Source organism: Durotheca rogersii (assembly GCF_024521655.1).
Source record: "Durotheca rogersii strain YMJ 92031201 chromosome Unknown GGS23scaffold_4, whole genome shotgun sequence".
Taxonomy (NCBI): domain Eukaryota; kingdom Fungi; phylum Ascomycota; class Sordariomycetes; order Xylariales; family Xylariaceae; genus Durotheca; species Durotheca rogersii.
This window is the reverse complement of record NW_026251235.1, coordinates 1,152,062-1,177,518: the sequence shown is the minus strand read 5'-3', so window position 1 is coordinate 1,177,518 and position 25,457 is coordinate 1,152,062. Positions and strand designations below refer to the sequence as shown.

At 54.1% G+C, this 25,457-nt stretch overlaps 10 protein-coding genes across 10 annotated transcripts; 6 read left to right on the top strand and 4 right to left on the bottom strand.

The window, feature by feature from the left end:
- Positions 1-5,902: 5,902 nt before the first annotated feature.
- Positions 5,903-7,903, bottom strand: GGS23DRAFT_362713 (uncharacterized protein). The gene has a single exon (XM_051513257.1). It carries the CDS (start codon positions 7,576-7,578, stop codon positions 6,151-6,153), a length of 1,428 nt encoding a protein of 475 aa, XP_051374679.1. The 5' UTR covers positions 7,579-7,903; the 3' UTR covers positions 5,903-6,150.
- A 356-nt stretch (positions 7,904-8,259) lies between these two features.
- Positions 8,260-10,517, top strand: GGS23DRAFT_362763 (peroxisomal biogenesis factor 11). Its single transcript, XM_051513258.1, has 2 exons — positions 8,260-8,832; positions 9,385-10,517. The coding sequence occupies exons 1-2, from the start codon at positions 8,790-8,792 to the stop codon at positions 10,191-10,193; spliced, it is 852 nt and encodes a 283-aa protein (XP_051374678.1). The 5' UTR covers positions 8,260-8,789; the 3' UTR covers positions 10,194-10,517.
- Positions 10,412-12,407, bottom strand: GGS23DRAFT_362649 (NADH-ubiquinone oxidoreductase 51 kDa subunit mitochondrial precursor). The gene is made up of 3 exons (XM_051513256.1): positions 11,926-12,407; positions 10,859-11,846; positions 10,412-10,802 (listed from the first exon to the last, which is right to left on the bottom strand). Exons 1-3 carry the CDS (start codon positions 12,277-12,279, stop codon positions 10,630-10,632), a joined length of 1,515 nt encoding a protein of 504 aa, XP_051374677.1. The 5' UTR covers positions 12,280-12,407; the 3' UTR covers positions 10,412-10,629.
- A 361-nt stretch (positions 12,408-12,768) lies between these two features.
- Positions 12,769-13,408, top strand: GGS23DRAFT_594125 (trimeric LpxA-like protein; the record flags this gene model as incomplete). Its single annotated transcript, XM_051518114.1, has 2 exons — positions 12,769-13,167; positions 13,220-13,408. 2 exons carry the CDS (start codon positions 12,769-12,771, stop codon positions 13,406-13,408), a joined length of 588 nt encoding a protein of 195 aa, XP_051374676.1.
- Positions 13,409-14,092: 684 nt separating this feature from the next.
- GGS23DRAFT_603426 (ribosomal protein S11-domain-containing protein) lies at positions 14,093-14,651 on the top strand (the record flags this gene model as incomplete). The annotated part of the gene is made up of 3 exons (XM_051519478.1): positions 14,093-14,156; positions 14,209-14,438; positions 14,496-14,651. 3 exons carry the CDS (start codon positions 14,093-14,095, stop codon positions 14,649-14,651), a joined length of 450 nt encoding a protein of 149 aa, XP_051374675.1.
- A 643-nt stretch (positions 14,652-15,294) lies between these two features.
- Positions 15,295-16,739, bottom strand: GGS23DRAFT_362582 (ubiquinone biosynthesis O-methyltransferase). Its single transcript, XM_051513255.1, has 3 exons — positions 15,727-16,739; positions 15,429-15,639; positions 15,295-15,372 (listed from the first exon to the last, which is right to left on the bottom strand). Exons 1-2 carry the CDS (start codon positions 16,603-16,605, stop codon positions 15,637-15,639), a joined length of 882 nt encoding a protein of 293 aa, XP_051374674.1. The 5' UTR covers positions 16,606-16,739; the 3' UTR covers positions 15,295-15,372; positions 15,429-15,636.
- A 518-nt stretch (positions 16,740-17,257) lies between these two features.
- GGS23DRAFT_362514 (3,4-dihydroxy-2-butanone 4-phosphate synthase) lies at positions 17,258-18,418 on the top strand. Its single transcript, XM_051513254.1, has 2 exons — positions 17,258-17,510; positions 17,618-18,418. The coding sequence occupies exons 1-2, from the start codon at positions 17,447-17,449 to the stop codon at positions 18,250-18,252; spliced, it is 699 nt and encodes a 232-aa protein (XP_051374673.1). The 5' UTR covers positions 17,258-17,446; the 3' UTR covers positions 18,253-18,418.
- A 1,372-nt stretch (positions 18,419-19,790) lies between these two features.
- GGS23DRAFT_362499 (uncharacterized protein) lies at positions 19,791-21,356 on the bottom strand. Its single transcript, XM_051513253.1, has 2 exons — positions 20,962-21,356; positions 19,791-20,903 (listed from the first exon to the last, which is right to left on the bottom strand). The coding sequence occupies exons 1-2, from the start codon at positions 21,039-21,041 to the stop codon at positions 19,919-19,921; spliced, it is 1,065 nt and encodes a 354-aa protein (XP_051374672.1). The 5' UTR covers positions 21,042-21,356; the 3' UTR covers positions 19,791-19,918.
- A 10-nt stretch (positions 21,357-21,366) lies between these two features.
- Positions 21,367-23,059, top strand: GGS23DRAFT_362489 (uncharacterized protein). Its single transcript, XM_051513252.1, has 3 exons — positions 21,367-21,990; positions 22,072-22,394; positions 22,493-23,059. The coding sequence occupies exons 1-3, from the start codon at positions 21,672-21,674 to the stop codon at positions 22,799-22,801; spliced, it is 951 nt and encodes a 316-aa protein (XP_051374671.1). The 5' UTR covers positions 21,367-21,671; the 3' UTR covers positions 22,802-23,059.
- A 320-nt stretch (positions 23,060-23,379) lies between these two features.
- GGS23DRAFT_362464 (uncharacterized protein) lies at positions 23,380-25,322 on the top strand. Its single transcript, XM_051513251.1, has one exon. The coding sequence runs from the start codon at positions 23,811-23,813 to the stop codon at positions 25,080-25,082; it is 1,272 nt and encodes a 423-aa protein (XP_051374670.1). The 5' UTR covers positions 23,380-23,810; the 3' UTR covers positions 25,083-25,322.
- The last annotated feature ends 135 nt before the right edge of the window (positions 25,323-25,457 follow it).

Here is a 25,457-nt window from a genome sequence, read left to right as displayed (position 1 = left end):
CAATCGCAAGGCTTAGACAGTAGCGGGGGACAGTCATATCCGCACCTGGTACCTGCCTCCTAGGTACCTATGAGTAAATTGCTGACGCCGACTCACGCCGGCGCCTCAGCTGGGGCTGGGAACGGGCAGCTTCAATGGTACCTACCAGGTAGGTATTGTACCTACATTGGGAGATGCCTACCTCTGCCTAGGTACCTATAGACACCTACCCATGTAGGTTAGCTACCTACCTAGGTGTCTATGGAGGTAGGTACCTAGTTCCATACTTGAACAATACCTGACCTTAGACACGTCTATCTCTTGGGAGGCTAGGTAGGTGATAACTTGGGTGGGTAGGGTAACAGATTATCAGACATGAAGGCAGATTTGGAGGTAGCGTTACGTACCTAGACGTGTCCGTGCCCTCACACCCCCGCGGGCCACCCACCAGCCCACCCGCTAAAATGCTAGGCACAAGAGCTTTACTTAGGTACCCACTACGGCGAGCCACCGAGCTTACTGGCAGGTCCCCTGCTGAGGTGGCTGATCGCGACGACAAGAATAGTTAACATCCATCACTATAAGCTACCTGTATTGATATCTCAGGTAGCTAATACTAGAGCACACATTTTTGTCATATCTTGACAACTTACATCGTCCACGGATAATACCCATCCATCTGCCTGGGACAACGTCCGCTCTTACAGATTCCGATCCGAACCAACAAATGAGCATGGGTCGTTCACGGAACCTCTCCCACACTACCTTCACCTTCACCTCCCTACTGACTGCCCCCCCTGCCTGCCCACTAAGCGCGCGTTAATGTTCGCTGACTGCGCAGCGCGGAATGTATACAGACCCCATAGCCAGCAGGGCTACCAGCGCAAATCGACCTCAGGAGGATCTAGGACTTTGCCGACGCGCTGTCCCCCGACGAGTTGTTATGAATCACTAGGTAGGTACGAAATATGACCTGTGTTTGCCCCAGATCGTAATATTTGCTAACCTGACAGGGAACCTGTAAGTGGACCTGTCGTCGTTCTGGCGCCTGGGGCCTCTCCGGTGGGATTGAAGATCGTCCCAGCGGTCCTCCTGTCTGTTCCTTCGCTGCTTCAGGCCCGTGCTGCATCCTGCCTTGCCATGGCACTAATATCTAGGTACCTACGCCAATACCCCGCCAACTATTCGTGAAAACCTTCTTACTACCTATTACAATACCTCGAGATGGTCCGACTGGATTCCTTCGTACCCGTTTTCCTGCTCAATTGGCGCGCAGGGGGAGCGGTGGTTTGGCGCTATCGGGGTAGCAGAGTAGTCTGCCCTAGGAGGCCATGTATACTCTGGGCCCTGGGTATACCTAGTATAGGTATCTCGCTCGGCAGGGCCCTTCCGATGGCCCTTTAGGCGGCCTGGATGGCGCTATCCTCGTCCCCGCGAGGGGTCTCGGAGAAAGTCATCATGCGCAGGACGAGGCAGCCCAATCTTTTACTCTTCGGTTCTTCAAACCCGCACGATATCGCCGCCCTAGCAGCGCAATCCTCAAATTCGAAATACTACCTACCTTTTGGCCTGGTAGCGCGGAACTGCGCCTTGCTATTCTAATTAGGAACGAGTATGTGGATATATGGCCGACCTATCATTCTTAGCATCTATTATACGCTCCCCCCTGACTTACATCTCTTGCGGCATCTTTACTGTCTTGAAAGCTTTCGACTCTGATGCACTAGATGAGTCGATCTCTCGGATTTTTAAACTTGACAAGTGGCAGACTCGTACTGGTTCCGCGATAAGTATGAGTTGTCCTTTATTTGCTGTGGTCAGGAAGACGGGCGGCGCATCGCCTGTCGCCGTTCCCAGTCGTTCCAAGCCGTTACCTGGGACTCGAGAGCAAAGACTGGAGGGTAATATCCTCTGTCCACGGTAGCCTAAGGTTACTAAATACCACCAAGGTGGAGCAGTAATACGCCGGCATACCTAGACTAGCGAGCTTGCTCCCTCTACACGTAGCGAAGCCGACGCCAACGCTCCCTACAGAGTCGCACGTTGAACTTGTTTCCACCGCTGACGTCCGACTCGTCTAGATACACAAGCATCACGGTCGTCTGCGGTCAGCCTCAAGGAGCCACTACGCCGATAGCTCGTTTGCCATCAACCGGGGGGTTCCCATCTACCGAACCTCCACTAGTAACACAGGCATAACGACCCATATCCATATATCCACTTACATGACCTCATGGCAAAAAGAAAAAAATCCACTCCCTTGCCTTCTCGGAAGAAAGGAAATGGTTGACGGTTCCCATGTTAGGAATTTAAAAAGGGGTTGGCGTAGGTATCAGCATCTAAGCTAGGGCACCCCTCCACGAGCCACCCCTTTACGGACTACCGCGTTAGGACCTACGAACGCGTCTTTTAACGCGACGCCCTTACTTAAATAACCTATAATTTCTCGGTTAGTTTTAATCTTTAGTAATTCCTTTTATTATTAATCTCTTTTTGATTTTTTATTAATTAAGATAATATCTTTAAAGGAAACGTAAATCCGTACGGAAGCCGCTATTCGGGAGGTTATATGCGGTACTAATATCCGAAAAGCTACCCTTCGATATAGCGTCTTTCGTTCTTATTTAACGCGCCGTTTCGCTAGTAAACTAACGAAATAAGAGCTAAATAAGAATCGGTAGGCTTTATTACCGATCTTAGAAGCTAAATTAACTCGTTAGGCTATTTCGTAAGCTAGGTTAAGCTTCGCGTTAGCCTTTATTTAATTTAGGCTTATAGCCGACCGTTTATTAAACGCTAACGGCGGTTTTAAAAAGCTAAGGAAGTATTAATATTACCGTTTTTTAGATCGAAACCCGGAGGTTAAGGCCTTTAAGGCTAAGATCGTCGATTATAAGCGGATTAAGGGCACTACGGCGGTAAATATTAACCTCTTTTTCGACCGATTAGAAGCTTACGAATTATTAGCTATCCTTCCCGAGCGTTTCTTTAACGCCGACGAGATAGGTATCGTATAAAGCGTTACCGGTAATTATTAGGTAATTTTTAAAGCCGATACCTATATAGTACTTAAGAAAGGCGTCGAAAAAGGTTAATGAATTATTACTTTTAAGTATATAAGCTTCGGCGAAAAGCTTCTTTCTTCCTTAGTACTTTTTAAGGATATCGACGTTTAAACTTAGTAGTTTTTTAACGATTCTTACGATCTTTAAAAGGATTAATGGTTTTAGGCGTTACCTAGAGGATAAATTAATAATAATATCGCGTTAGATTAACTCGAAGGTATTTTTATTCCTTATATTTAGGTCCGTTTCGGTAATAAATAAGTCGTTTTAATTTACGACGGCTATAAATCGTATATTTACGACGCCTTTCTTACGCGTTATCTTTAAAATAAAATATAGCTCGTTTTTTATTAGCCTTATTATAATTACGTCGTATAGGTTTTAGATATCGGGATATTCGGGTTATTAAAAAAACGGCTTAAAAGCCTCCTTAGGAAGAGCTAAAGTACGAATCTAAACCTATACCTTATTAAGATCGATATATTAAAGGTATACCGATAGGCTAGGGTCGATATAATAACTTCTCGAATTATTAAAGGAGCTTAAAAGACCTTTAGGATTTATCTTAAAAACCGCGAGAAGCCGTTATCGTCGAGATTCGTAGTTATAAAGGATAAAGGTATTTCTAGATCTCGGCCGAGACGATCGGAAGTATCGGAAGCTATCGAAAGGCCGAAAATACCTAATTTCCTAACGTTATTAGCTTTAAAATACGTTAATATACCTTTAAACGGCTAAGTATTACGAAACGTTACTTAACGGTTTATTCTTATTAGTTCTAGGGCTAAAGTCGTATCGTAGCGGTTATTTATTCGGAAAACTAGCGATACCTTCGACCGGTAGGCTAATACGATCGCGATTCTTATAACCTAGCTTTAATATAAGACCGCTAAAAACGATAAGGCCATTACTAAGACGCGTAAGAAGGTATGCGTAACGCTAGGGGAGCGCTTCGTTCGTATAGCGGATATACGGTAGGTAAAAAGGTCGTTAAGAGGTAGGGTAGTATATAAGGACGAGGTAAGCGACGAGGAGGTACCTAGAAAGGCTAAAACGGCGCTAGGAACGCTTAAAAACGAGGTATCGTAAGCGGAGGACTATATCGAGGTTATAACGCCGGAATTAAAGGATTTTAATTAATTTTAGTAATATAAATAACTTTAATTATTAACGTAGTAGTTACTAGGTAATGCTTAATTTAAGTTGCTCGTAGAGGGGTAGCTCGTGGAGGGGTAGCCTAACTTACTAAGCTGCGCCGCAAGCTTCTACGTTTCTCTCCTAACCCGTTTCGTGGCAGACACACCGATTACTCCCCCAAACCGCTATCAGCACGTCCTCGTGCGGTCTCCAAGCTTGAAGGCATTCTAACTCGCTCGAGAAAAACAGCCTAATCCTGGGTTTCCAAGTGCTAAGCGCGTGGGTGAGGGCAGCGACCAAGGGACGATTGGGGGCGGTGCTGGGTGTCAACCACGAAGAGCCAGGGTCCTAGGCAAACCAACCAACTACTTAGGCAGTCCGGTCTATCTGACATGCCTGCATCCTTGTGACCCGGAACCTGACTACGCTGGCACGCGCCATCCCCCTCCGGTAGCACGGTTTGGGAAAGGAGGGACACGGGACAGCGCCGACAATCTCCCCCTCCGGCTTCGCCTCGCCGGGGTCGTGGGGGTAGACGCGGAAAGTGGTTACACGTCTCCAACTCTCTGCCTGGAGTGCTCTGTGTCGCCGGCGCGGTCCCTCCGGCGCCACGAGGCAGCCTTACCGCGTACAATTACGCCTCTCCGCTTCCCTTGACTAGTCGGCCCTCCCCCGGGACAGCCTAGGCGCTAGGCAATTGCTCAGTTGCGCTCACGAGAACAGGCCTACATTAGCTGCTTCTCTTAGCCTGCTCATCTGCCTAACCTCCAACCTCCCCTCCCCCCCTTACCACCCCTTCCCCACGTCCCGCTCTCGCTGCAGCAATATCTCCATCTCACCCATCTATGTCCCCAGGAGTCAGCCTCGCCTTCTCTAGCCTCACGACCGAGCTCTACCTATAGTCCCCCCTCCGCGCCTATACGACCCGCTCCCTCACTCGCTGGTTCGTTTGTCTCTCGCTGCCAATCCACTGCTCGTTTGCTTGCTCGCGCTCTCACCTCTGACCGACATCCGTACGAGCCTAATCCCCCCACACGCTGCCGTGTCGTATAGGACTCACCTCTCACCTCTCCTCCCCGTCTAGGCTAAGCTGACTAGTCCCGGCCTCGCCCACATCTAGCGTAAATGGTTTCTTTCTCTCTCTCTCGCGACCCCCCTCGTACTCGGTGCCCTCAGAAGTCACCCGCCCCAGTTGCGGGCGGACAAGTATGCGTGATCTAGGTACGAGGTATCCGCGTGCTGTCGCTGCGGTGTGCGCACGTGCAAGCAACAGTGGGGGAGGATGGAACGAGATGCTTACTCTGCAGGATGAAATTGCAATACCCCCCCGTAATCGCTGTTTCTTACTACGGATGACTTGTCTGCATATAGTAATTCCACTTCGAAGAGTTTTATTTTGGTATTAAAAAAAAAGACAAATGTTTATTCCTGTTCTCACACGTCAAGTCGTACATGATGCCTTCCGGAATCTTCTCCCGTTGCTCCTGAGAGACAAGAAGTTGCCCTGCACCACACCACGCACCGTGCCGCCGGATGTGTGTGAATCTCCGCAGCCGTAACGGCTCAGCCTCTAACCGTAACAAGCCCCCTTCCCCCCTTCCCATGTCTGCGGATTTGAGTTGATGTGGTAATATCCAACCAGCACATCTTCCACCGTTATCTCCTCCTGCCTTTACTATGGATCGATTAATAGGGTTGCTGGACTTCCCAGGGAGGGCTGCGCCGTCCGCCTAAAACAAGAGTGGGTAGATGAAAATTTGGATGGTGAATCGCGGTGAATGACATTCGAAGTCTAGTGGAAATGTATGTGCGTCGGGTAGGGAATCCACCACTCCCTAGGCGCTCCCAAAGGTTCGGCGGGGTGTGGGGACTTGGACTGTGACGGTGTCCTACTCGAGCCCACGCGCGCTCTGCTTTCCGAGGCAGAATGCGATGCCGCCGCCTCCGAAGGGGTAAACGTTCGAGACTGCTAATCGTCGAACTTGATGCTCCGGGTCTGGTTGATGTCCAGGGGGCCGCCCTTGTAACTGCCCCGCTTCTTCTTGTTTTTCTCCTTGGTGAAGCCCTTGCCCTTGGTGACGACGAGGTCCTGGTGGGCTTTCTCGCCGTAGCCGTGGGCCACGTAGGCGTTGGAAGAAAGCCTCGGGTCGACCACCACGTCCTTGGGGATTCGGGAGAAGGGCTGGTTCTGCCCTTTCACGCCATTCTTTCCCCGATTGTTCGCCTTGAAGGTGAGCGGGTCAGGCGGGAGAGGGGGGAGCGTGTTGTCAGGAGAGGTCTTGTCTAGGGTGGCAGAGGTGGTGTCTGATTCTGCACGACGGGCCACGTTAGCGTTGACAGATATCCGCGGTCTTTCATATTCTGACTCCAAGTCGCTGGAAGAAGAGGACTCGGGCAGTGGGACTTGGGCAGCCACCTTCAGGTCCACCTTGGACTCTGCCTTGGATTCAGATCCCGACTCGGACGAATCGGAATCAGACTCCGAACCCGAAGACGAGTCGTCACTCTTGGTGTCAGACTTGTCTTCAGCTTCATCCTCGTCAGAGGAGCTCTCGTCGTCGGAGGAGGAGGAATCAGAAGCCTCGGATGAAGAAGAACCCTCGTCAGAGACGCTCTTGATTTTTGCTTTTTTGGCCTGAGGTCGTTCGTCCTCCGAGCTTGAGTCCGACATGTCCTCTTCTGAGCTCGATTCAGATGATGCGTCGTCGCTATCGGACTGTGCCTTTCTCTTTAACGAGTTCGTGGCCGGACGTGCTCGCGGCTTCTTCCCCTCGTCACTTTCGCTGTCGCTCGAACTTTCCGAAGACGACGACTCTTCGCTGGACCCATCAGCAGCCGGGGCATCATCCATGGCGACATCATCGGCATCGCTGTCGCTTTCACTCTCTGAACTCGAATCCTCGCTGCTATCGCTTTCACTGCTGTCACTGCTGCTACTGCTGATTTTGGTGATCTTGGCCATGGGGTCATCGGTGGCGGAGACGGGCGTGCTGCCTTGGCTGGCAAAAGTCTTCCACGTCTGGAATACGCTGACCAGGGAATGGTGGGTCTTGCCCTTGTTCTTGTCCTTCTCGTGGTCCTGTTCCTTCCAGCCCTTCCTCGCTCTGTGCTTCTGAAATTCGCGATGGGCGTTATCGAATCCCTGGTCGGAGAGGAACGACTCGACTAGGTCCATGAGCTGGGTAGGAGGGGCCGAGCTCTTAGTGTGGCTGGTAGAGGCCGATGTCGAAGCGGCGGCAGCTTTGGGTGCAGCTTTCGGCTTCGCCGCCTTCCGGGCTTTCTCGTCCGTCTTCTTCATCGTGGCTGGTTCACGGCTGGCCGACGGCGCGTGCGAAGAGTTGATAGAGTTGTGGGAAAATAACCAAGCTGGGGGGCGTTGGGAGGAATTGCTGGACATAATAACCCAACCTCGCCAACCTCAGGTAGGGGTCGATTGGATGGTGGCTTACGTGCCAATGGGGAGGCGTCGTAATCAGAAGACGGGCGAGTCTCTGGCCTCGCCAGAGGGGATTCGCGGGTTGGTTCTCGATGGGCTGGTTGGTAAAGCAGGTGGACAGATAGGTGAGACCGGAGGCACACCGAAGAGGGGAAGAAAAAATATTTGTGGATCGCGCCAGATAGCCAGACCCTGAACGCATCCTGCTTATCGATAAGAATTGGAGGTGTACCTAGAATCAACAGAACAAGCGTGACCAACCAACGCCTTAAGCAACCCGCTCTCCGCCATCTTCTTGTTCTCTTTTCTTTTCGAAAAAAAAGTTCAATCTGCTTTCCGCAGCGGCCTGTACTGAAAGCTGTCTTGGCCGGCTTAGTAACTCGCCGATTAGGTAGGCGAGCAGGCGTTCAGTGAAGCCACTTAGGCACATACAACATGGTGCAGTTTAGACCAGGAACACACCGTTGCTTTGTCGTGATGCGTAACCCACTAAGCATGAAAACACACAGACCTGCCTGTACACATTCATATCCATTTATCTTCCCAAGGTATCCGGTTAGTTGCACGAAAGACTTGCGCGACTATGTCTCGATTTGGAACTTCAGATAGGTATTACGAGGTAGGTAGGTAGGTTATCTCTAGCTTCTTATACCTACCTACTTCTACTCATAAGCCATTTGTCGTTCACATACACTCGGGTAACACTTTGGTATAGGTACCCAGGTTTGTTAGCTCTAATCAATCTCTCTCTAGGATGTCTACCGAGCTCCGTATGCATGCCGGGGATAGAGCCAAGGATTCATGCACCAGTTCTTGCAACCATGCGTATAGTAGGCATGTACCTCTAAGCAGCTGGAATGGAAAATGATACCATGGCGGACCCGCAACTCGCTTTTCGTTAACGGCGCGAGGCCGGCCTCAAACTACCTCCTATTAATCAGCACTTCTCGTACTTATACACCCGTACACATACAGCGTACATACCTGTGTAGAGGAGGATTCTGCAGCTGGCCCTCCGCGTGGATCACTCACTTGCGTCCTGGCTCTCCATTTCCGTCCCGTCTACCTGGTCGTCTGAAGGCCCCTCTCTCTCCTCGTTTCCGAAGACGCCAAGACTCTCGGAGTATCGCCCTTCCAGCCTCTGCTACGCTAGAATTTTCGCGTCAGACACAATGTCTACATTCGAGCAGGCCATAAGATTCACCACCGACTCCGGTAGGGACCAACCCTTTTATCCTTTTCCTTTCCCTTTCCCTCTCCGTGGCATAGGATAAGCATTAGGTACGGATCGGGCAAGAACTTCTACCTACCATTCTCTACTTGCCATGTTAGTTATACCTGCAGGATCCCGGTTTCGTAGATGGCTCTGCGGAGAGCAAATTTACCACCGAGTGAAGCCTCAGCTCGCATCGGTGTGTGCTGAAAAGGACAGCGCTTCGGTTGGGGGAGCGTGGCTCAGTCAGCGCCACAATGAGCCCCTGGCTAGGGAGATTCTCTCGTGGCAGAGCGAGCGTCGGGTTGTGGGATGGGATGATGCCAGAATGTCAAGGGAAAACGTGGACGCCCACACTTTCCTATGCGGCATACACGGAACATGATCGAGAGCCACACGTCTCATCTCGATCACTTTCCTACCCGGCGTAGAGCGATAGGATGACGATGTCACCACCAATGAACGAGCCCGTGCCGATTTCGGCCTCCTCCCCCCGTCACCCCTTCCTCTCCACCGTCCTTCCCACGATCCTAGCTCGCTAACCCGTCGCGCAGCGGGGATGGAGCGGAGCCTGCGCCTGGTGCAAGCCGCGGTGCAGATCCTGTCGAGCTTCGCGCTGCCGTTCGACCTGCTGCTAGTCGCGCTCGGGGCCGCGGCCGGGCCGGCGCCCGCCGCCCCCGCCGTGCGCGGCGTCCTCGCCGCGCTGAACCAGCGCCTCGGGCTTGCGCGCCGCTACTTCCGGCTGTTCCGGTTCCTCGAGGCGTTCGACGGCGCGCAGAAGGCTCTCGCGCAGCTCACTGCGCCGTCCTCGCCCGCCGACGTCGCCTGGCTCGACGTCCTCGCCCGCACCTTCAACGGCATGTACCTCCTGCTCGAGGCCTCCACCGTCGTCGACGCCCTGCAGGTACCCGGGCTCGCACTGTGGGGGCCCGAGCGCGAGCGCCGCGTCACCGTCGAGGCCCAGCGCTTTTGGCTGCTTGCCCTCGCGTGCGGCGGGCTCGCCGCCCTCGCCCGCATCCCCGCCGCCCTCGCCCTCGCCGCCGTCCCCGCGACCCCCGCTGGCCTCGCCCCGCTCGCTGACGCGCCGACGGGCGAGAAGGACGGGGAGAAGGAGAAGGAGAAGGAGACGGCTGAAAGCAAAGAGGCGCTGCGCCGCCGGGAGCGGCCCAACGTCCGCGCAAAGGTGCACAAACTCGGCCGCACCGCCCTCGCTAGCGCCATCGACATCGTGCTCCCCGGAAGCGTCATTGGCTGGATCTCTGCCGATCCCGGCACCGTTGCCGTCGCCATGTTCGTGACTTCGATCCTGACGGGCATGGATGTTTGGGAGAGGTGCGGCCGCGAGGTTGCGGCAGGTAAATAGGGAGGTGGGCCGGGTGCCTCTCTCTTTCCTCCCTGATCTCTCTGTCCCTCCCTATCCAGATAGGAGTCGGTCGCATGGGTATACTAGCTGGGGAATAGACAGGGTGGCTAGATGGCAATTCACCTCCAAGGGAAACATCCGAACTGTTCCAACTTTCAGATACGGCCATACCCATCATTGATGGTTTACATTCAGCCTGTAGGCGTGTGGAGTGCGAGGTATAAGAGACGCCGGAACGTAGACACTATTACACTTTGGAGACCATAAAGTCAAGGTAGAAGCTGGAATCATTGTGAAGGGCCTTGTATTCAGCACTGTGGTCGGATGGCAAGGGTATGTACAAGGTAAAGAAGGAATTGTAGAGTACAGTGCCGGCGAGCCCCTAGTCCCCAGGGTTACGGCATCGCTCCGTGTGTAATCGGCGACACCCTCACATCTATTGCCCGGGGGAGACAAGCTTGCCCTCTGCTCGGGAATTCGGGCTCCATCCTCCGGCCAGGGCCTTAGCGCCGCCATTCGCCGCCGCATACTTCTGCATCCTAGCTTCCAGCTCGGGTCTGAAATGGCGGATGAGGCCCTGAATGGGCCAGGCGAACGCTTCGCCAAGAGCTGACGGGAAATCAGTATGTAGGACTTTGTAATGTATGATTAAGCCATCGACTCACCGCAGATAGTGTGCCCTTCCACCTGTTTTGTGAGCTCTTGCAGCATGTCTATCTCACGCTCACGGCCAATTCCCTTCTCAAATCGGCTCATTATTTGCTCGGTCCACTTGCTGCCCTCCCGGCATGGCGTGCATTGCCCGCAAGACTCGTGGCGATAGAAGTGGCTTAATCGAGCGATCGCTCGCACGACGTCCGCCGACTTGTCTAATACGATAACAGCTGCAGTACCGAGACCCGATTGGCTGTCTTTGAGCGCGTCGAAGTCCATGAGTTGGTCGTCGCAGACGTGCTTAGGGAGGATGGGAGTAGAGGAACCACCCGGGATGATGGCGAGCAGGTTCTCCCAGCCCCCCTTGACACCGCCGCAGTGCTTCTCGATAAGCTCCCGCAGGGGTATGCTCATCTCCTCCTCTACCGTGGCCGGGTTATTTACGTTGCCGGAAATACAGAAAAGCTTAGTTCCCTGGTTGCGTTCCCTGCCGAAGGAGGCGAACCATCTGCTGCCTCTTCTGCAGATCGTCGGCGCTACCGCAACGGTTTCGACGTTGGCGACGGTAGACGGGCAACCGAAGACACCTACAGCAGCCGGGAACGGCGGCTTTAAACGCGGTTTGCCGGGCTTGCCTTCGAGAGACTCGATCAACGACGTCTCTTCGCCGCAGACGTACGCACCAGCTCCGCGGTGTATGAAGACGTCGAAATCGTAGCCGGAGCCGCAGGCATTCTTTCCGATCAATCCGTCGGCGTACGCTTCGTTGATAGCCTTCTGTAGGACGTAGGCTTCGTAGATGAACTCGCCGCGGATATAAATATAGGCAGCGGTAGCATTCATGGCTCGGCCGGCGACTAAGCATCCTTCGACAAGCTTATGAGGGTCCTTTCGCATGATTTCTCGGTCCTTGCAGGTTCCGGGCTCGCCTTCGTCGGCATTGACGATGAGATACCTCGGTTTTGTGTCCTTTTCCCACCCTTTGAAGTTCATGAACGACTACATCACCGGCGTTAGCGGTGGCTTCTCGCAAAAACCCAGCGTTTCTTCTTTCTTTTTGGTTTCTCTTTTGACGTACCCATTTCATGCCGGAGGGGAAGCCGGCCCCCCCTCTTCCGCGCAGACCCGATGCCTTGACCTCGTCGATGATCCAATCGTGGCCTTTAAGGATGATCTCCTTCGTCTTGTGCCAATCCCCCATCTTCTTCGCAGACTTGAGATCCGGGGGGAAGCGGCCGTATAAGTTTTGGAATATTCGATCTTGGTCCTTAAGGCCGCCATAGGTTCGTTTCGGGGCGCCTTCTTGGACCGTCGCGAAATTTCGGCTCTGGTGGGATGCGGGCGTCTGGGGGAGTCTGGAGCAGGCCGGTAGGGCTGCGCGTGAGAGAGCCTTCGCCGAGGCCGTCGACGACGCAGTGGTCCTTGACAGCATGTTGAAGGTGGTTAAGCGCTCAATCGAGCATACGAGAGTGGAGAGTGCAGGTGGCGGCAACGGCGTAAGTTTTGTTCAGGTTCAAGGCCCCCTGGGACGATGAGGCCTTTGATTGAATGGAAATGACCGTATCATGATTGGACCAGCCAAATCTGGGACTGTGGCGATCGGAGTTATCAGCCACTCGCGACCGCATCGCGGAGCTCTGGGTTGTGGCTTAGCGATCATTGACATCACCCGAAAGTTGTGGCGCGACAGTTGACTTGACGCTATGTAACAGTCAAGTGCTTTATGCGTTTATGAAATCTCCACCTACTAGGTACCTACCCACGTCAATACCACTTCTCCTTTCTGGCGTCAATCCTCAAAGCTCTTTGTCCATCTTTCCACCCTTCCATCGGGCTACTAGCAATAGGTCGCACGATCTCGAGTCTACAGACACGCTTATGTCCTCACATAACTAACTTCGAGACGTGCGTGCAGCCAAAAATGTCATCCTCGAAACGCCAGTCCATTGTCCCGCGCGTCCATTCAGGTCCCAAAGCGCCAGTTAACTTTTCGTCCTCTATCATCATAGCGGACTCGGCGCTTCTGGCAGGGAACCACACTATAAACATCAGCTCTGAGTCTGTCGTACATCCCCGAGCAAAGCTTGACTCTTCTAACGGGAGGATCACGATTGGCCGGAGATGTATTATTCACGAACGAACCAGCATCGGAGCGTCGTCTGCTGATCCTGTTCCGAGCGAATCGCGCGACGGCGTCTTCATCAGCGACTATGTCACGGTCGAAGTCGGCGCGATACTCGAATCTGGCGGCACGATGATTGGCGAAGGGACATCGATTGGTGTGGGTTGCAAGGTTGGTAAAGGAGCGAAGCTGGGCAAGGTGGGTTTTGCATCCCTACCGCGATGTCGCTCGGCTATTAATCGTGGAAAAGCATTGCACCTTGACGCCGAAGTCTGTTGTACAACCGAGAGAGATAATACCGGACTTCACGGTCATCTACTCCAACGGCATAAGACGAACCGACAAACGTGGAATTACGGACCTGAAGAATAAGGCGCAAGCCCGACAGATCGAGGTGCTACGAAAGCTCATACCTAGCAACCCCTCCAAGTTCCAATGATACGACGCTCCCGGGGAAGACCGCTGCTGCATTTCTTCTTCTTGCTTTGCTTCTTCACATTGATACCCCAGCTAGTGGCTTTTGTCAACTTGATGCCAACTTCACTGTTTTTCTATCTGCAGCCGTAGCAGGATTTTTGGCGAATTCTATCCAAACAGGTGGCTGGCTAATCGCACCAGACCATGATAGCTGCTCTCCTCTGCGCCCTGGTGTCGTAGAGGATAGGTACCTACATGTTGTCATATTTAGGTATGACTGACATCGATGTGACAACCAGTTTCGTTTCTCTGTCAGTATGTCCTAAATAGGTCGCATTAACCTCACATTCGACACCAGTAGTAGAAATTCCGCACCAAGCCCTGCGTAGAACAAGCACAAAGGGGAGGTGATGCTAAAGGTAAAGACTAGCTATGGCGCGTTACCACGCGACGATTCGGCGCGCCTATTGAACGGTTAAAACTCGGGCTATTACGCAATCTCCCCTGCTTAGGGCTTTTCTGTCATAAGTACCCAGGTACCCAGACAAAGTCTTCGGGTTTTTCCCCTCCGCGCTCTGCCGAAACTCACCGCTCTCGATATCCCACATTTCCCATTAATTTCTATTTTCTCGTCGTGGAATTTCCTCGTCTCCGAATAACCTACCCGAGTACGTCGACCACCACATAACCACGCGCAACAGCCATCATGCCTCCCAAGAAAGCCCCCCGCGTTCAGGAGAACATCTCCCTGGGTCCCCAGGCGAGAGACGGTAAATTTGACCCCGTCTACGCGATCCCGTCCCGTCGCCTAACTGTGTCTAGGCGAGCTCGTTTTCGGCGTCGCCCGCATTTTCGCCAGCTTTAACGACACTTTCGTCCACGTTACCGATCTCAGTGGACGAGAAACTCTCTGCCGTGTCACTGGCGGCATGAAGGTGAAGGCCGACCGCGACGAGTCGTCTCCTTACGCTGCCATGTTGGCTGCCCAGGACGTTGCTGCCCGCTGCAAGGAACTGGGCATCAACAGCTTGCACATCAAGATCCGCGCCACGGTAATATGGGATCGCTTCCCAGGTCGATATGTCTTTCTGCTAACGAGGTTATGCTAGGGCGGTAACGGCACCAAAACCCCCGGCCCCGGTGCGCAGTCTGCGCTTCGCGCCCTCGCCCGTTCCGGCATGAAGATCGGCCGCATCGAGGACGTTACCCCTACTCCTTCGGATAGCACCCGCAGGAAGGGCGGTCGCCGCGGTCGCCGCCTGTGAGCATATTATCACCATTACCTGGTACCTCTGTGTGTGAAGGCATTGGGCATGGGAAACAGTACGAGGAGAACGGCTTTTTTTGCCTGGTCTCCATCCCTAGGTAGTCAATACCAGGAATATTGGCGTGGTGGTCTGCCACGACCATGAAGTCACCTATGGATACCGATTCTTGCATGCCTGCGCGGCGATGTTTGTCGCACATAAAGAATTCATCCAGTCTGTATGCCCTGTCCTGCTTCACAAACACCTGGGGTTTCGTCGCAAACCACGAAGACAAATAGACTTTGCTCAATGCATCTGTGTCTCGTGTCAGTATGGGTGGCTACCGGGACCTTTGACAAACGGACATCGACGCATGATGAAGTTCTACCTGATATGCCTAGTAGAGAAGAAACATCCCCCTGTGGCTAGTAAGAGTCGCGTTTATAAGCCGAGGAACATTGCTAGAGGAGACGACGACGCCCATTCGTGCTACTTGCGAATGCCATCCGTAACTGCGGGTATCTTTGAGCTGCTGTGAATTTTCAACTTGGAGAGCCCGGTGGCGTTGGTGGATATGCTGGCCTTACACATGCCGAACCAACTAGTGACACGTAGGCGGTCAGACTTGCTATCGGATGCGCGTACAGATGAATTGACTATAGTAAGCCCGGGAATACGATACTATCGTCAACGGTAGGGACTTTGGAGCGAGCTTTTGTCTTAGCCACGATCCATGACCCTATCACAGGAGTTAGCTATGACCCTGTTTTATTGGAAGGGCGCTGGCAACCCTACCTTCGTCTCGTGTATGCGAATCAGTGTTTTCCCGAAAGATGATGGTTGAAAGGAACTGGAGTGACACCAACCTTGGAGATGGGCTGTTGGGTATATTCGAAATGGGAGGAGGGGATTGGCGCAAAGCATGGGTTCGAGCTTCGATCGACCCTATACTAAAATACATGTACTTATTATATTCTCTTACCGCCGTAGCCTCGCACCAGCATCACTGCTCAGTTGGCTTAGCGACATCATCCGGCTGGGCAGCTCTTCTCACGCCGAAGAAGTAGTTGCCCACCTTCTCGCTCCCGCTCACCTCCTTCCAGCCGAGGCCCGGGACGTAAACGACGCCCAGGCATCTCGACTCTGACCAGCCGGCCCTTTCCCGCAGGAAGTACTCCCTGAGCTCCCCTTCGTTGATGTACTTGTTCCAGTCGTGCGTACCTTTTGGCACGATGCGGAGCAGGTCCTCGGCCACGAGATTGGTGGTGAACCAGCTCATCCAGGTCCGCGCGATGGTGCTGAGCACCAGCCACCCGCCCGGTTTTACGAAGGGCGCGCACAGGTCCAGGAACTGGGACGGGTTCGACACGTGTTCGATGACTTCGAAGATCGACACGACGTCGTACCCGTCCTGAGGGGTGTCTGGGGCCGGAAACTGCTCGATAGACGTATTCAGGTAGGTCAGCTTTGACCGGAGCGCAGGGTCCCGCCGCGCGTGCGCCTTAGCAACGGCCAGCACCTCGGAGCTAGGGTCGATAGCTGTCACCGAGGCCGTGGTAGATAACCGGGCGGCAGATTCGGCGAAGATTCCTCCACCGCACCCTATGTCGAGATACTTGAGCGCCGCGGAGGTTGTGGGAAGGGGGTAGTCAAGGGCGGAGGCACGACACGAGCGAATGAAGTCATGGCGCAGCGGGTTCATAAGGTGGAGGATGCGAGACGGTCCTCGGGGGTCCCACCAGGAGGATGCGAGAGCATTGAAGTGGGATACCTCATCGGGGGAGACAGTCGTAAACGTAGAATCAGTAGAGCTACCAGGCTCGGGGTCGGGAGGGGCGGATAAAGCCAAAGCTCCTGAAGCCGAGAAATGCCGGCTTGGATACTGTCCCGTTCGATGTACAGGTCGCAAACTGGTATACGACGCATTGCGCCACCGACGGCAGAGAGCGGCTATACCCTGCCGCGATGTCATGATGGATTAGATGGCCCGACCAGTCCCCGTATGCGGGTCCCGCTGCTATATATTGTCTCCCAGCCGAGAAGCAGGGCGAATTGAGACGACCGCGACAGTCTGCTGCGAAGGGGTTTCGCTGGACGAAGCAGAAGATGTTCGCATGGGAAATTCCGAAATTCGGGGATTGGGTTAGAGCTGCTTGATAAGATACGCGATAAGAGATAAGGCGCCACGGCACAGGGCAATTGACCACTCGGAAGCGTGTGTTGGGCGGGTGACGTAACAACCCCTGGGACTCCGAGTTGGCAAAGCCCAGCAGGCTGGCTCCGGGGGTACTTTGGTAGAGGTGTCTCTCCATACCGGCCGCCGCGGAAAGTACCGTGGCATCCCCTCACCGACGGTACCGCCTAGGCCCCGCCAACTGCCCTGCCACGGCGCGATGGCGGCTGTCCTCGCGCCATCCTCGTGGGTCGTCGCCATGTCTTCTCAGTCAGCATTTGCAAGACATCTCGACCTCAACAGCTAGGGTGAGTCATTAATTGCTGGTCCTCCTCGAACAGTATTCTTCGCTTTCCTCCTATCCCTGCTTTGGATCCATCTCCCTCTCGTCCCGTCCAAGCGCATATAACACTGCACGCACCCTACGACTTGCCTGCTGTAGGTACCTCGGCGCCTCGGCCTTCCACGCTTAAACCAGAGAGAGGCGAATCTATACATCGCAATCTTACCCCTTGTAGCGCAACCCTCCTGCTTACCCGGTAGCTCAACGTTTTATCCTCGAGCCTGCGACCTTTGAATCGGGGGACGCGGGGGCCCTGCACAGCGGCCTCATCCCGTATACCTGCCGTTCTCGCCCAGCATGTCCTCCACGCTCATCGACGCCGCGCAGTTTGACTCGATACCCGATACCATCGCAGCCTTTCGTACGTGTCCTCTCGTCCCGAGGCCCCCGGGAGACCCGCCCGCCGGGGCCCTCCCAACCACTGCGCAGCCGACTAACGGGCCACCCCCCTTCCTTCCACGCACTTAGGCAATGACGAGTTCATAGTCGTCCTCGACGACCCGAGCCGCGAGAATGAGGCGGACCTGATCATCGCCGCCGAGAACGTGACGACGGAGCAGATGGCGTTCATGGTGCGGTACTCGTCGGGGCTGATCTGCGTGCCGCTGACCGCGTCGCGGGCGTCGACGCTCGCGCTGCCGCCCATGGTCGAGCGCAGCGAGGACCCGCGCGGCACGGCGTACACGGTGTCGGTGGACGCGGCGGACGCGTCGGTGACGACGGGGATCAGCGCGCACGACCGCGCGCTGGCGGCGCGGCGGCTCGCCGAGGCGGGCGCGACCGCGGCGAGCTTCCGGCGGCCGGGCCACGTGTTCCCGCTGCGGGCGCGGGCGGGCGGCGTGCGCGTCCGCCCCGGCCACACCGAGGCCGGCGTCGACTTCTGCCGCCTCGCCGGCAAGCCCGAGGTCGCCGTCATCTGCGAGCTCGTCGACGACGGCCGCGAGGTCGCCGGCTCCGCCCTGCGCGAGGGCGCCGGCATGATGCGCGGCGAGGGCTGCGTCGCCTTCGCGCGCCGCTGGGGCCTCAAAGTCTGCACGATCGCCGACCTCGTCGCCTACCTCGAGAAGACGGAGGGCAAGATCGAGGCCAACGGGAGCGCGTGACGGCGAGGCGGGACTCGTTCTGCTGCTCGTGTTCGGAGTGTTGGAAACCCGATGTCTCGGACGTCCTAGATTCCGTTTCACAGCGGGTACGGCACTGTGGGCGTAAGCAGTGCAGGAGACGAGAGAATGTAACTAACGGCTGTAAGGGGGTTTTATTACTACTAGAATATGGCTTCTTGGCTCAATGGACTGGTACATGGAAAATAAGGGTAGGCCACCGGCATTTACATCTCCATTTATATTACATGCATCACCTATCTACATACTACCCCATAAGTCTGACATCCCGGCTCGAGACGCCTATCTTCGTCTAGTAGTCATGATCAGACTTTATGGCGAGCTCCTGTGCCGGGTTGTGCCGGTGCATGCAGAATGCTAATATATCCACCGACTCGTATTTACTCACACTAATCAACCGTAAGCCTTTCGGACGACTGAAGATTATAGACGCCACACATAATCAGGTCCTATCTATGACCACAAAGGCGATCGTAATACCTACTGACGGTCTGACGAGCGTAGTTGTTGCCCCGGGGTGTTAGATGTGGCAAGGAGGGATTCGTAATTATTTATGCGAGCCGGTCAATAGAGCTTCTTATCAGCTCACTCACACCGACCCTTTATATTCTCCACGAGTTGGAATCGAGGATCTGCCTCCCCCCATCGGGACTTGGGGTTGGCTCGGACGCGGGTTGGCGCACCGATTTACCTTCGCTGCAGGCGGATATGCGGAGGGTTCCCGCGTGTAACCGGCAGAGGCACCCATCCGTGGAGATAAGTGCGCCGTGAGACGCGTTCGAAGGTATCCAGGAGCGAGGTAGTACCAAGGCGGGACACGAGACGGTGGCGTCGGTGGCGGCGTCGGTGCTCCTGCGCATCTCATCGGACCCGGCCGTCGCGCGCGCGTTCGACGTCGAGGTCGTGAGCGCGCCGCCGCCCCAGCGCGCAACGAGATTCTCCTCCATCGCCATCGCTACCGGCGTGAAGGTGAGGTTCCGAGCCGCGGGGGGGTCGCCTTGACCGGCTCGGCCCATCGACTGGGTGCTGTTGATGTGGAAGGGGAGGGCGCGGAATACGGAGGCTTGAAGGTGGCTAGGAAGGTTGGCAGATCGGAGCGGACTGCGTTGGAGCAATGCTGAAGTTTGGACCTTTCTGTTCTAGTACCCAATACATGCCACCCCCCATTTACCGCAATAGGTTACCTGTCCACTGCCTTGCCCGCCAGCCCGACTGCCCCTGGGTTAAGACGTGCGACCGTCATTATATATCCTAGTACATATATATCCGTTCCTGGCTTGGCCAATGTCGATGTGACAAAATCCAGCTCCATATACGGTGTTTGTGTTCGATTCCGAGTGCCCACCTCAGAGACTGTACGCAAGTTGTTCTTGTGCCGACATCTTCCTAGCATCAATTATAGAAACGTAATATTACAAAAACTAAGCCTCGGATGAAAGCCGAACTCGTACATATTTCCGACTATCCAGTCTAGAGGGAACTGTGTAATACTCCTATAGGTACCACCGTAGCCGTGCTGTTCTACTGCTGCATGACCTGCTCTTCCCACGTAGCCTGCCGTCGAAGTTCCCGGTCTTCGTACAGTTCACGCTCTGCTTGGGGTAGACTATCGATTTGGCTTTGGTTTGTTAACCTCCTCTCCAATTCCTCATTTAAGATGTGTTCCGGTATTGGGCTGTCGTCCTCTGGTACCGCAGCGTGCCTGGAACCTAGCGAAAGGGGTCAGTATCTGGGGGTTCGTATAGCCGTTTGGGCACTTACTGGAGCCGATGTGGAGCATCGCCTTCAACTTGGTCTTCTTGCCTTTTAGCTTGGCTTTCAGCTTGGCTTTCAGCTCGTCTTTCTTGGTTTTAAACTTGTATCTCAGCGTCTCGTCCACGTTTCTAACAATGAGAACGTTCCGTCTAGAAACCCTGTCCTTTCCTAGTGCCTGTATCGCCCACTGTTCAATGGTACGCCGTTCGCCTGCGATGGGACTGATCCGTATCTGGCGTTCAAGGCCGATACGAAAGCCTCTCCTCCAAGTGCAGCTTCCCGGACTGAGTATCGAACCTGAACCCAGACTCGACTGGGTGTATTTATGTCGTCCATTGACAACAGCTGTTATTCGATCTCTACTGATAGTACTATCCCCGGTAGTATTCAACAATAGAAAACGAGCGACGGCCGCGAATGTAGGATTGCCAGTCATATCAATGCCCCCTTCACCTTTCAATGAGAGGAGGACTCCCACGACGGCAATTTCCATATTAAATCGTAGTCCTCCAAGGGCATAACTCCTGGTTAAGAACTGCCAGAGGCTAGTGAAGTATTGGTGATCCATAAACGACCTCAATGAGGGTCCTTGAGTAGTAGCGAAGGCCTCTGGCCTAGTAATAACATCCACACAGGAGCCAACATCGAAGAAGTCTAGGGACGGCTCATTGTTGATTAGAGAAGGTAACTGAAGTCCTGGGATCACTCTGAATCGTTTCTCCGGGAAATATTCGAACAAGGAAGACGTCGTAGGAGGGTTGGGCGAGACTGACTTGGCCACCGTCTCCGGTTGCCACGCATGCCCACGCCACGCCCCCTTGATGCCCCCCTGGTTAGTTTTCATCTGATCTAGTAATCCCGGAGCAACACATTTTGTACTATGTGGCTCGCCTATTAGTGACACGACATCGTTCGGTCTTTTCTCGATTCACTCACAGGCTGTGCAATCTTGAGAGAGACATCCCGATTACCAGGGGCCTAAGTAGACGCCTTTTCGGATTGAATGCGATAGCCATGGGTGTGCTAGCCAAATAATCTGAACTATACGTCAATACCCACGTATAGTGTTTCTAATTGGACAGGAATAGCGGTGTCGGAATAGGAGCAGGGGTGGAGGGAGAGTATGAAATATCTGTCAAGGGGTGTTTTTTTTTTTGGCGCCGAGTTGCAGAACTGTGGACATTACGTATCATGAGTCTAAATAGCCACGGCCCTACCCATATAATCTAGTTGAAGTATTGACGACGGGCCATTCCTCAGGTCAGCTGGCCAGGTGTGTAAGCATCGGAACCCAACCTGGCATTGAGCCTCATAATTTGGGCGCAACTTCGCCAAGACGTGACGATCCCTCAGCCGACATGACGGACCCCAGTGGATGCAACAGCCCCAGTAGACGTGTCATCGCCGGTATGGTATGACCGCGAGGCTTTCACTCAAACGGAAATTTCAAATCCTATGATAAGGCCCATCACTCGTCCTCTCGAGTTTCCCCGTCCTATCATGTTTGAAGTCTAGCTACGGACGTCGCGAGAATCGGCTATTTCTGGCTGTTCAGCTTAACCGAAGGTATAGCCTGCTCTCCTCCCATCCTTCATTGAGCCACAGAGACGGTAAATTGGAGGGCACGTTGCATAGATAAGCGACCGATGGATCATCTAGACCCCCAAGGGTTCGAAAAATTGGCAGAATGGACGGCGAGCATTCCTGATTACGAAGCTTACATCTTCCGGAGATTCGATCGCCTGAGTGCCCGGAATCTGCAGTTCCTAGAGAGCGAGCTGGCCACTCTCGAAGAGGAGTTGCAAGACGAGGATCAGGATGCCCGGAAACATGCCGGCAAAGCGGCAGATGCGGTCACCCTGCGGAACTGGACAAAATTCGAGGAGCTAGCTGCAAGAGAGGGCACCAAAGAGTCGAGGCGCATGAAACTCGGCCGGGAAATCAACGAGAAGCTGAAGAACTACTGTGAGTTGGTTTCATTGGTTGCCCATGATGACGACTAGTAGCAATCAGGCTAGGCAGAGATGTATTGACTGACCGACAAAGACGAGATGCTGGTCCTGCAGTCTAAAATTGTGGCGATGGGACGGCCCGAAAAATACCAGCTGTCTGTGGTTCGGAAGTATTTCCACGGCAGTGACGGCATACCCGAAGACGAGCTTGGCAATAGCCAGCCCAGGCAACCTACCGGCAGCAAGGACGTAGAGAAGGGGGCCGATAAGGGCTTGGAATACGACCATAGCCGACTCTTGGCCGGACCTGACGAATCTCGACTCAAGAATAAAAAGGAGCTCCTTGCCTTGAATCCTCCTTCAGAGAAAGACCTCATCACGCAGATGATTCGAAGCCATCCCGGGTTTCTACCCAAGGTTAGTTAGAGTCGATCTCTCTCTACCGCCCTCCTCCCCACTAGATCCCGTCCGCTCAGCGGCGCGTCTTGAGGGACGTTATTTCTAACTATTGGCAGGAGATAAGCCCGGACGGCAAACGCGAATACACCAACGAAAAGGTCATTGGGAGAGTCGCTGCGATCCTCAGCGTGAGCCTGGCGATCGGGCTCATGCTCGGGGCCATCTTTTCGCTCCGGGCGGTCCAAAGTGACGGCGGCCGCATCGGTCTGATCGTGGCCTTCACGGTGACCTTCGCTGTCACCGTCGGCATCCTGACGGACGCGAAGAGGGCGGAGGTGTTCGCCTCCAGCGCCGCATACGCGGCCGTGCTTGTGGTATTTGTCTCAGGCGATTTGGCGGGATCGAGCGCGACGGGCAGTGCCTAGCTTAGTATGTGAGGGCCTTGGGAACAGTGCCTTCGTGTTGTGTGTAGTACTATGATTAGGGTAACGAAGGGAACGGAAACTCTCCTTGGTTGATGTAGCGTTGGATGTGCTAGGGGTTGGAAAAGGGGAAAGACGGAAAAAAAGATTACGTAGACTTCTCACACCAACGAGAATGGAACAATGGATATCGCGTCTACAGCGCTGCGTTAACAACAAAGAGGTGCCCTGCCTACCTCCCTAGGCAGAAGGGACACGCTTAGGTACCTATATGAAGGAACATGAGATGTGAGGTAGGCGTCAAATGAAGATAACTGGGACACGGATCAGTAATTGAGATGCCCAGAAACACGGAATAATACCAGTATAGTAGGAAGTTATGGTGATGTTAGTTGGTGCTGGTATGAGAGTCGCGCCTCGATATGGACTGGGTTATGGGGGTGAAGAGGGTAAGGAGGGTATGAGGATAGGGAGGGGATGAAGTAATCGGGGATGCCGTTCCCCTGTATGCTGTCAGGTGCCTACATTGCCTAGGAGGTACCTCTCTAGGGGGTAGGTACCTCTTTGTATGCCCTGTGCAAGTTGCTCCAGGCACCTAAGGTAGATGTCTACCTATGTACCTACCGGGGCAGATCCTGTTCCAACGTTCCAATGCTCCAACGCTCTCACTGTCTCACACCTATCAGTTTCCCTTCCTACACGCGTTTGTTTCTCTATCTATGTGTTGGTCAAACGCATCCGTCCTACGTGAAGTGAAAAACTGTCGGATAGGTACCTCTGCCCAACGGATGGATGGCAAATCAAACGAAATCAAGGTGTATGCCCAGGTATCCAAGCAACCTACCTGCCTAGAGGTATACACCTAGGGGGGGTTATAAATTTAATCCGCCCCTCCCTCACCATGCTAACCATACACTTCCCCTTCTTTCCAAGCCCTCGTTAGCCTTGCTGTCCACGCATACAGGCATATTGATATCTACCTATGTAGATATATCGTCTACACAGATACAGCATGGCTGGCCTCAACCTGGGACGCCTCAGCATTGGGGACGACGACGAAACCGCTTGCATCGTCTGCAACAAGCCGGATGCTCACTTTTGCAACCGGTGCAAGAGCGCTCGTTACTGCTCGCAGCAATGCCAACAGATCGACTGGCCTACCCACCGGCTGCTCTGCCGGGCCTTCTCCGACTTCGATGTCTCGGCTCGGCCCTCCGACGAATGCCGCCGGGCGCTCTTCTTTCCCGTCGAGGGTAAGATGAAACTTGTCTGGCTGCATTTCCGGGTGTCCAAATACGACGACGAAGAGGACCCCTGGGACCGAACTCCTGATACCGATCCTTTCCTTGGTCCCGACTGTATTTTTGCGTACGCGTCTATCGCGTATAACACCGTCTTGGAGAGGAGCGTGGATAACTCGCTTGGTATCTGCTACCGTGACACCTTCCTAATGGACGGCTCCAAACCCAACAAGAGCGTTGCCGCCATCACCGCCACCAAACCAGGCGAATTGTATGAGTGGCGGGGCCCAATGCTGGCGTATACCGAGTATAAACCCAGTGTCGACCATGTCTACCCTGGAGACTTTAGCATGAGGGACTTCCGAAACGTCACCGACTTCTTCCTGACGTACAGGGCTAATCTCGAAAAGCCTGTCCTGCCGTCCGGAGAAACGGTTAAGGGCGTGAGAGTCAACTGCCTCGGCGACCGGAAGATGCTCAAGAGGCCTCAGTTTGAGGCCGTCGACGTTCCCGTGACAAATGCCATCTTCCTCGACCACGACGTTTCTGAGATCACGAAGCGCATCGGGATCCCCATCTTCACCTGGCAATGTCGGCCGCACCCCAAGTGGGCCTACGACGAGAGCAACAAGATGTTCGAGCACGAGAGCCCTTACAACAACCAGCTCGCTACGTTCCTGCATCTATCATGCAATCCGAACAGCCCGTTCAATTTCAACCACGGAACGATGGGCTGGGGATTTCCCTCGATGAAGTGGCAGAACGACGTGGGGAGCGCCGTGATCGTGCGCCAGGACCGGAAGCCGCTGCACCCGGCCCACGCCGAGGCGTTGTGCAAGTACTGCATGTTGGAGGTTGCTCCCATGTTCAGGCACTCAAACGGTGAATTTGCGCCGGAAGAGCCGATGGCTAAGAAGGACGTCCTCGCCATGATCACCCGGCCCCTGTTCGCCATCTACTGGAATAAGCTGCAGGAGGAGAAGTATCAAAATGGAGACCACACATCCGTCCCAAGCCCTTACGATCCTGAGGGTGAGAATTAATCCCCTGGCAATTTGAGTTGCGGGGACTATGGCGGGCGATCGGAGGCGGAGTGGTAATGTCGGATGGTTCGCACGGTTAGGCAGCTCCCGAGTATTGCGAGTAAATGCTATCACTACGAACTACCTGCTAGTATTTCATGCTTGTTTCAGGCCACATAAGCAGCCGTGACGGCGAAGGTGGTGCCCGCGAGGAGATAGGCGGGATCGTAGCGGCCCCGGCGCCATGCCGCCACTGTGAGTATTATTACACCGACGTAGAAACCGGATCCTAGGAGGTAAGCAAGTATAAAGCTTTGCTTGTTAGTAGAATTATTAGTACCACCTAGTTTGCAAGTAAGGATGGATGACAGTCGGTGTCTAGTCTTGCTCTCCCTT

Coding starts and splice junctions, on each gene's coding strand:
- GGS23DRAFT_362713 (XM_051513257.1), bottom strand. CDS start 7,578: ATGTCCAGCAATTCCTCCCAACGCCCCCCAGCTTGGTTATTTTCCCAC.
- GGS23DRAFT_362763 (XM_051513258.1), top strand. CDS start 8,790: ATGTCTACATTCGAGCAGGCCATAAGATTCACCACCGACTCCG. Junction 8,833..9,384: donor AAGATTCACCACCGACTCCG/GTAGGGACCAAC, acceptor CCCGTCGCGCAG/CGGGGATGGAGCGGAGCCTG.
- GGS23DRAFT_362649 (XM_051513256.1), bottom strand. CDS start 12,279: ATGCTGTCAAGGACCACTGCGTCGTCGACGGCCTCGGCGAAGGCTCTC. Junction 11,847..11,925: donor TCCCCTCCGGCATGAAATGG/GTACGTCAAAAG, acceptor CCGGTGATGTAG/TCGTTCATGAACTTCAAAGG. Junction 10,803..10,858: donor GGAAGGGCACACTATCTGCG/GTGAGTCGATGG, acceptor ATTTCCCGTCAG/CTCTTGGCGAAGCGTTCGCC.
- GGS23DRAFT_362582 (XM_051513255.1), bottom strand. CDS start 16,605: ATGACATCGCGGCAGGGTATAGCCGCTCTCTGCCGTCGGTGGCGCAAT.
- GGS23DRAFT_362514 (XM_051513254.1), top strand. CDS start 17,447: ATGTCCTCCACGCTCATCGACGCCGCGCAGTTTGACTCGATACCCGAT. Junction 17,511..17,617: donor CGATACCATCGCAGCCTTTC/GTACGTGTCCTC, acceptor CCACGCACTTAG/GCAATGACGAGTTCATAGTC.
- GGS23DRAFT_362499 (XM_051513253.1), bottom strand. CDS start 21,041: ATGGCTATCGCATTCAATCCGAAAAGGCGTCTACTTAGGCCCCTGGTA. Junction 20,904..20,961: donor CTCTCAAGATTGCACAGCCT/GTGAGTGAATCG, acceptor CGAGCCACATAG/TACAAAATGTGTTGCTCCGG.
- GGS23DRAFT_362489 (XM_051513252.1), top strand. CDS start 21,672: ATGGATCATCTAGACCCCCAAGGGTTCGAAAAATTGGCAGAATGGACG. Junction 21,991..22,071: donor CGAGAAGCTGAAGAACTACT/GTGAGTTGGTTT, acceptor TGACCGACAAAG/ACGAGATGCTGGTCCTGCAG. Junction 22,395..22,492: donor ATCCCGGGTTTCTACCCAAG/GTTAGTTAGAGT, acceptor AACTATTGGCAG/GAGATAAGCCCGGACGGCAA.
- GGS23DRAFT_362464 (XM_051513251.1), top strand. CDS start 23,811: ATGGCTGGCCTCAACCTGGGACGCCTCAGCATTGGGGACGACGACGAA.